At 42.3% G+C, this 8,541-nt stretch overlaps 1 protein-coding gene across 2 annotated transcripts in view; it reads left to right on the top strand.

Moving 5' to 3' along the window:
- Nucleotides 1-8,049, top strand: part of LOC102755838 (chromosome unknown open reading frame, human CXorf56) — a 22,781-nt gene extending 14,732 nt beyond the window's left edge. The window contains exons 3-7 of one of the 2 annotated variants that reach the window (XM_006762331.2): nucleotides 1,901-1,942; nucleotides 3,689-3,827; nucleotides 4,659-4,748; nucleotides 6,232-6,324; nucleotides 7,933-8,049. In XM_006762331.2, coding sequence (XP_006762394.1) covers nucleotides 1,901-1,942; nucleotides 3,689-3,827; nucleotides 4,659-4,748; nucleotides 6,232-6,324; nucleotides 7,933-7,995 — 427 coding nt within the window. In that variant the 3' untranslated portion in view covers nucleotides 7,996-8,049. Of the gene's footprint in view, nucleotides 1-1,900; nucleotides 1,943-3,688; nucleotides 3,828-4,658; nucleotides 4,749-5,414; nucleotides 5,644-6,231; nucleotides 6,325-7,932 lie in introns of both variants that reach the window. The other variant, XM_006762332.2, reaches the window with a different exon arrangement.
- The last annotated feature ends 492 nt before the right edge of the window (nucleotides 8,050-8,541 follow it).

Here is an 8,541-nt window from a genome sequence, read left to right on the forward strand (position 1 = left end):
ACATGGGTGGTGGGAGTGTAAATTGGTTCAACTTCTCTAGAGAATAATTTGGCAGCGTCTATCAGAATTTTAAGTGGATACACTTCTAGGAATTTATCCAACAAGTAAAAGACATTTTGGTTCATCCATACAAAGGCATACAGTATAGACCTTGTAAAGAATGAAGCATCTCTTTATCAATGATGGGGAAGGATCAATATATACTTTTTGATATGCTTTTATTGAGGGGAGAGAGAGAGAGAGAGAAAGAGAGAGAGAGAGAGAGAGAGAGAGAGAGAGAAACATTGATGAGAAACATCATCTATTGGCTGCTTCCTGCATGCCTACTGGGGACAAAGCCCACAACCGGTGCATGTGCCCTGATCGGGAGTTGAATGGTGACCTCTTGGTGCTTCTAGGTTCATGGGTCGACGCTCAACCACTGAGCCATGTCAGCCAGGCTAGGCAACATTTTTAAGTCAATAAAGTGGTAGAGAACAATTTAAAATATTCTACACTTGTTTAAAAAGGCAAAGAAAAATTGTATTTTCTCTATGTACAAATAAGGATTCCTTGCTTGTATCATCTACTATGTCTGGGAGGAACAGAAAAAAACCAGAAACAGTATTTGCCTCTGGGAAAGAAAACTGTGAGTGGAGGATAGGTGGGGAGGATATTTACTTCTCATTTTATTCTCTGTATATACCATGTGTACATGTTTCCTATTAAAAATTTGAAACAAAGGGAGGGGAAGTGAGGAGACCAGTCAGGAAGCTGTGACCATAGTCCAGGCAAGAGATACCAGTGTTCTGGGCTAGGTAGGAAGGTGGAGAAGAGCAGACAGGTGTAAGTTTATTTTATTTTATTTTATTATTTTTAATATATTTTTATTGATTTCAGAGAGGAAGGGGGAGGGAGAGAGGTAGAAACATCAATGATGAGAGAGAATCATTAATCAGTTGCCTCCTGCATGCCCCACACTGGGGATATAGCCTGCAACCTGGGCATGTGCCCTGACCAGGAATTGAACTGTGACCTCCTGGTTCCTAGGTCGATGCTCAACCACTGAGCCGTGCCGTCCGGGGTAAGACTTTTTTTAGATAAAATGCACAGGATTTGCTGATTCAGAGGTGTGGGAGATGAGGAGAAGCAAAGAATCAAGGATGAGTCCCAGGTTTCTGTTAAGTAACGGTGGGTGGAAGAATTGGTTATCTAGGGCTCTTGAGCCTGATGGCCTGGGCTTGAATTCAACCTATTCTGCTTTCTAACTCTATGACCTTGGGCAAATTATGTAATTACTTTGAATTTAGGAGCCCTCATGTGTAAAATGGGAATGATAATGTGACCTACCTCACAGGTTTGTTGTAAGGATTAAATGAGTTAACACATGTACACTTTAGAGCAGCTGCCTGGCACATAGTAAAAGCTATACAAGTAGTTACCTCTATTGTTGTTCTTATTGCTGCCACTAAGTTGCTGCTATGACTACAACTGCTCCTCCTCCTCTTCTGTCAGAGAAATGCCTGGCTCCTATCAGTAAATATTTGTGGAAGGAAGGAATGCTTTAAAATCAACACTTGTTTCATAACCAGTTGATCTCTGAAATGAAAAAAATTTAAAGATAGTTTATCGATTTTTAAATAGAGGAAGGGAAGGGAGAGAGAGAAACATTGATGTGAGAGCACAACATCGGCCACCACTGGGGACCAAGTCCACAACCCGGGCATTTGCCCTTTACTGAGAATTGAACGAGCAACCTCCTGGTACACGGAATGACGTCCAACCAACTGAACCATACTGGTCAGTGCGAAATGGAAAAATTTGAAAGGCCCTTTTAGCATTTGAAGAAATGAGATAGTGATGTTGGTAGGTTATGAGATTTGTTCATATCTTTCCTCTTTGACTTGCGTTTTTTGTGCAGGCCTGAAGGCATTGAACGACAGTACAGGAAGAAGTGTGCAAAGTAAGTATTAACAGTGTGGATTTCTCTGAGCATAAGCAAGTAGTGACAACAATGTGTTAGGACCAGAATTGTTTGGATCCATTTCTCTGTTGTATCTTTATCCTTATAATCTCTACACAAATAACAATATGCTTCTCAAAGAGACCAGGAGAATTACATCTTTGACCAGCAGGCCACAAAAATAAGTTTGTTTTTTTAAAAAAATATATTTTATTGATTTTTTACAGAGAGGAAGGGAGAGGGATAGATAGTTAGAAACATCGATGAGAGAGAAACATCGATCAGCTGCCTCCTGCACACCCCCTACTGGGGATGTGCCTGCAACCAAGGTGTTATGCCCTTGACTGGAATCGAACCTCGAACCTTTCAGTCCGCAGGCCGACGCTCTGTCCACTGAGCCATTTTTCACAGAGAGGAAGGGAGAGAGATAGAGAGTTAGAACCATCGATGAGAGAGAAACATCGATCAGCTCCCTCCTGCACATCTCCCACTGGGGATGTGCCCGCAACCCAGGTACATGCCCTTGACCAGAATCGAACCTGGGACCTTTCAGTCCGCAGGCCGACGCTCTATCCACTGAGCCAAACCAGTTTCGGCAAAAATAAGTTTTTTAACATGATATAATTTTATTAAGTTGAGGTATAATTTATATATAATAAAATTTGCCCTTTCAAGTGTACCATTTGACAGAAGCATGCAATCATGTAATGCCACCACTATCATGATACAGAACAGTCCCAGGACCACATGTTCCCTTTGTAGTTAGTCCCCTTCCTCACCCCTCCCCCTGGGCATTCACCAATCTGCCTTCTATTACTGTGGTTTTCGCCTTTTCTAAAAGTTTATGTAAGTTCTACAATATATGTTTTACTGTATACAATCTGTATCTTTTATATCTGGTTTCTTTCATGAAGCATAATGCTTTTGGGATTCATCCAAGTTGTTATGTATACCAGCAATCTGTTGTTCTTTATTGCTGAGTAGTAGTCCTTTGCACCAGCTTGTTTCACCACCCCTTTGTTGAAGGGCATTTGGGTTGTTAATGGTTTTGACTATTCCAAATAGAGCTGCTATGAACTTAGTGGGAACATGTGTTTTTCTCTTGAAGTGGTTTTGCTGGGTCGTATGGTAAACGTAACAAGAGTAATTTAATCCAGGCCCATTTATAAAGCATGCTATAGGACCCCAGACCTCAGAAGTTTATTTAATACAATATAAATATATATATTTCCAGCTTTAGATTAATAGAACATTAAACAATAGTAAGTTTAATCTTGTTTCAGTAATCACAGGCATTTGTGAGCCGATCACTGCAGTGGAGCCTTTACACTCTCTCTTGACACTGCAAAAACAAAACAAAACAGAACTAGACAAACCCCCAAACTAGTTACCCAGACACCAGGGAAGAATAGCAGCAATTTTGGCTGGAAAGTAATGAGTAGCAGGAGCCAGGGTTTACCAGACTTTTCTGATGATAAGAATCGCTTGGGATGCTGAGAAAAATGACAGATTCCAAGTCCACAACCCCCAGATTTGCTGAATCGGGATCTTCTGGGGATGTGGGGGTAGGCATCTGATCAGCAATTTTAACAAGCACCTTCAGTGATGCTTAGTGAGTAGTTTTGGGAAATATTGGAAAGAGCGCACCATTAGTTTATGCCACAAACAAAAATATTCCTGAAATCTCAGCACACTTTGCAAATCTGAATTCTGAGGTCTCCCAAAGACTCACTCTCCTGTTCACAGGTGTGGACTGCCACTCTTCTACCAGTCCCAGCCAAAGAATGCTCCCGTGACCTTCATTGTGGATGGAGCAGTAGTCAAGTTTGGCCAGGGTTTTGGCAAAACGAATATATATACTCAGAAGCAAGAGCCTCCTAAGAAGGTAATTGTCATTGAAGGAGACAGAGTGGTTAATATAGCTATGGATTTTGCCCTGGCTGGGTGGCTCAGTTGGTTGGAGTGTCATCTCGTACACCAAAGGGTGGCGGGCTGGATTCCTGGTCAGGGCACTCTCCTGGCGTGTGGGTTCGGTCCCTGTTCGGGCCTGTATGGGAAGCAACCAATCAATGTTTCTCTTTCACATCAACATTTCTCTCTCTCTCACCCTTCCTCTCTAAAACAAAAACACAAACAAATCCTTGGGTGAGGGTTAGAAAAATAATAATTATATATATATATATATATATATATATATATATATATATATATATATATACATATATTAAGAAAAGAAAGAAAGAACAAGCCAAAAGAGTTAAATTTTAAATTAAGATTATATTGTGCAAGAAATTATCCTTTATGAAAGCATTCTTTATTAAGAACACCATTTTTGTGCATAATATTGTGTTCTTTTTTCTTTCCTACAGCTGCCCTATGAGTAAAATTAGAAATTGTATCGTTTTTATTCACATTTATTTCCTTCCACATTTCTACTTTTTCCAGTGAAAAAAATTACAAATGGACCGAATCAGGCTAATTTTTAAATATACTTTAAAAACCCTTGATGGAAAATGTTAGAAAAATGTAATGCAAATAAACACATTGGCACTTTTAGATAGGCCACCTTGTTTCAAAGAGGTGGGTGTCCACTCCCCAAAACTACATTCCCAAGCACCCAGATACATGTGCACCTGCATGTGCGCGCGTGTGTGCACACACACGGCTCACAGAGCCTCTTACTGTATCTACACTGATTTCTCTTCTGCTACTCCAGGTGATGATGACCAAACGGACTAAAGACATGGGCAAGTTCAGCTCTGTCACTGTGTCTACTATTGATGAAGAGGAAGAGGAGATTGAAGCTGTAAGTGCTTCTGCTCTCAAGGGAATTGGATGTGGGGTATGGAAGGAAAGGGGCTCTAGAGCTACAGCATCCCAGTAGCAGAATAATTAGAGTCTGCTCATAGACCTTGCTCTGCCAGTAAGCAACTGTGATGCCGGCTAGTTCCTGTGTGCCTGGATCCCCAGCACCATCTGTAAAATGAGAGCCAGGGATCTGGAACCCCACAGGCCATACTCAGAGGCATCTGCGTCTCTCAGGTGCAGCTTTAAGGGAACTTTGGAAGGGAGCCCAGCTCTGGGTCTGGGCCCAGAAGCTCGGTGTCGGGTGTGGGCCCGTGGGGCAGAGAGGCCTTAGAGGCAGGTCTTGCTCTGCAGCTATGGATTTTGCCCTGGCTGGGTGGCTCAGTTGGTTGGAGTGTCATCTCGTACACCAAAGGGTGGCGGGCTGGATTCCTGGTCAGGGCACTCTCCTGGCGTGTGGGTTCGGTCCCTGTTCGGGCCTGTATGGGAAGCAACCAATCAATGTTTCTCTTTCACATCAACATTTCTCTCTCTCTCACCCTTCCTCTCTAAAACAAAAACACAAACAAATCCTTGGGTGAGGGTTAGAAAAATAATAATTATATATAAGCACACTTTGCAAATCTGAATTCTGAGGTCTCCCAAAGACTCACTCTCCTGTTCACAGGTGTGGACTGCCACTCTTCTACCAGTCCCAGCCAAAGAATGCTCCCGTGACCTTCATTGTGGATGGAGCAGTAGTCAAGTTTGGCCAGGGTTTTGGCAAAACGAATATATATACTCAGAAGCAAGAGCCTCCTAAGAAGGTGATGATGACCAAACGGACTAAAGACATGGGCAAGTTCAGCTCTGTCACTGTGTCTACTATTGATGAAGAGGAAGAGGAGATTGAAGCTGTAAGTGCTTCTGCTCTCAAGGGAATTGGATGGGGGGTATGGAAGGAAAGGGGCTCTAGAACTACAGCATCCCAGTAGCAGAATAATTAGAGTCTGCTCATAGACCTTGCTCTGCCAGTAAGCAACTGTGATGCCGGCTAGTTCCTGTGTGCCTGGATCCCCAGCACCATCTGTAAAATGAGAGCCAGGGAGTTGGACTAAATCAGTTATTTTTTTTTAAATATTGTGTTTTTGAGATCCCCTAGGGGGCAAATCCCTCATCCCTCTTCAGTTTAAATATTACAATGATTTCGGGTCCCTTCTAGTCTGGCTCTGATGGTTTCTGAGTCTGCCCTTAGCAGTAGCAGCAATTACCTTTATGGTACTTCAGTATAATGATGTTTACAGAGGGAGAGATGTTATCTATTATTTTTTAATCGTTTCAGTTGAAACCTGAACTCTTCTGGATTACTGAAGAGTTGAAATGGAACAGCCATTCCATTTCAGTGATAATTTCATAATTTGAATGGTATAAATTTCTACGTAAGGTCTCTGTTGTTACTCATTGGTGTGACTGCTGCTTTAAGGATGCTTCTTTTTTCCCCTCAGCGGGAAGTTGCTGACTCGTATGCACAGAATGCCAAAGTGATTGAAAAACAGTTGGAGCGCAAAGGCATGAGCAAAAGGCGGCTGCAAGAGCTGGTGAGTGGCATGTAGCAGCAAGGCTGGACTATTTGGATCTCTTGGTTGGGAAGATCCTCTGGCAGTCAGGGAAATCTTTCAGGAAGTCTGTCAGGGGTTACTAGTGTAGCCGGCTGCCAGGTGTCTAACTCTGTCTGGGCTATGACTGTCAGTATGCCCTGCTCTGAGGTAGTGACCACAGGATCCAGGCTCTAAATGATAGTACATGTTAGCTAGCCCTAAGTAGAATGATATTTTACTCTGCTACTTGTGGTCCAAGGTCAGGAGTTAGATCGGGGTTTATGGATGCTTTCCCAGGATGTAATGGCACACGGTAGTGTTACATTGGTAGGACTGGGGTTGGGGCCGGTCATTGCTTCTTTAGTTTTTTAGGTTTTTACTAGAGGCCCGATGCACAAAATTCATGCAAGGGGCTCATTCCTCGCAGCCGCAGCGGCTTGCCTTAGCCCTCACAGCTGTGCTTGCCTCGGCCCTTGTAGCCCCGGCTTCATCCGGAAGGTTGTCCGGCTGTACAGTCTAATTAGCATTAGCATAAGATCCACACCAGCCAGGGCAAATATGTTTTTATTGACAGGAAGGAGGAAAGAGAGAGACATTGATGAGAGAGAAACATCGATTGGCTGCCTCCTGCACACCCCCTGCTGGGGATCGAGCCTGCAACCTGGGCATGTGCGCTGACTAGGAATCGAACCAGCCACCTCTTGGTGCATGAGTTGAAGCTCAACCACTGAGCCGTATTGGCCAGACTGGTCGTTGCTTCTTAAAGCCTTGGTACCACCACCAGTTTCTGTATTGTTCATGGGCTCATCATAGAGCATGCACACCTATATATGATGGTGTCTCCATTTTTTCTTCTTTTTGATAATAATTTACTTATATTTATTTAAAATCAGATAGCACTTCATTGGTGCCTCATTAAAAGTTATACCAATCTATCCTAATGACTGTAGAGGATTTTTTTGGTGACAGAGGTGGGTAGGTCTTGGTAGCTGCTTTACCTTGCCATGTGGTTTCAAGCAGTACTTATCAAATTTTCTGAGGTGAAGGCCAGTGCTTTATCTTTTTTAAATTTCCAATTTGCAAGAACAGATTTATAATTTATAAAATGCAATAAAATAAGTTTGCCTCGGCTCTTATTAAACTTTTTCATTTTATTATTCTGTCAAATGGCAATAAAAGTTTCTAAATGCTTATTCTCAATTTTTGTGCGTATCTTGCATGGACCAATAACAGACAGTTCGTGGGCCACACAACATTAAGTAGCACTGTTCTAGAACAGTGTTCTTCTTATGCCAAGAATAAGATACTAGTGAACCACGATATTGATTGATTTTCCTCGGCCCATTGGGGGTCCTGGGGCTGGGAGATATCTCTACGTTGATTATCATTGACTGCAGCCTTGTGTATTTACCCCATTTTGTTATACAGATATTACAATTTTCTGTGTGTGCCATAGCAGTTGCTAGAGATTCATAAGGATGTTAGAACCACTATTCTAGTTTGTATACTAAATGAGCATGGAGGGATAGTGTTTGGGCAGTTAGAATAAGGAAGGAAAAGAAGAATTTCATGTCACGTATCAGTACATATGCTTTTCTTTCTCTCCAGGCTGAACTGGAAGCCAAGAAAGCAAAAATGAAGGGGACTTTGATTGACAACCAGTTCAAATGATCAAGACCTTTCTCTGAACCCAGACTAGAAACAAGCATTTAGACCAGAAGGCAATTTTTTTTTCCTTTTATTTAATTTATTGGGGTGATTCTGGTTTACAAAATTATATAGGTTTCAGGTGTCCAATTCTATATCACATCATCTGTTTATTGTATTGTGCGGTCACCACTGAAGTCAAGTCTCTGTCCATCACCATTGATCTCCCCTTTACCCTCCTCCACTTCCCTCTACCCTCGCTTCCCCTGGCAGTCACCACACTGTGTCCCTGTCCACGTGTAAAAGAACTTTTTATTGACTGCATGGACTGGCTCCTACCCTTATTGAAGAATATTTCAACACTCCAATCCTTTTTATGTCAAATAATATTCCACTAGGAGAAACTAAGATGGCGGCATAGGTAAATACCGGGAAATGCTGCCTCCCACAACTTCAAAATACAACGAAAAGACAAAACGGACATCACCCAGAACTACAGGAAGGCTGGCTGAGTGGAAATTCTACAACTAGAAGGAAAGAAAAGCACACTGAGAGCCAGAGGAGCTGTGG

The sequence above is a fragment of the Myotis davidii genome, unplaced genomic scaffold, assembly GCF_000327345.1.
Source record: "Myotis davidii unplaced genomic scaffold, ASM32734v1 scaffold498, whole genome shotgun sequence".
Taxonomy (NCBI): domain Eukaryota; kingdom Metazoa; phylum Chordata; class Mammalia; order Chiroptera; family Vespertilionidae; genus Myotis; species Myotis davidii.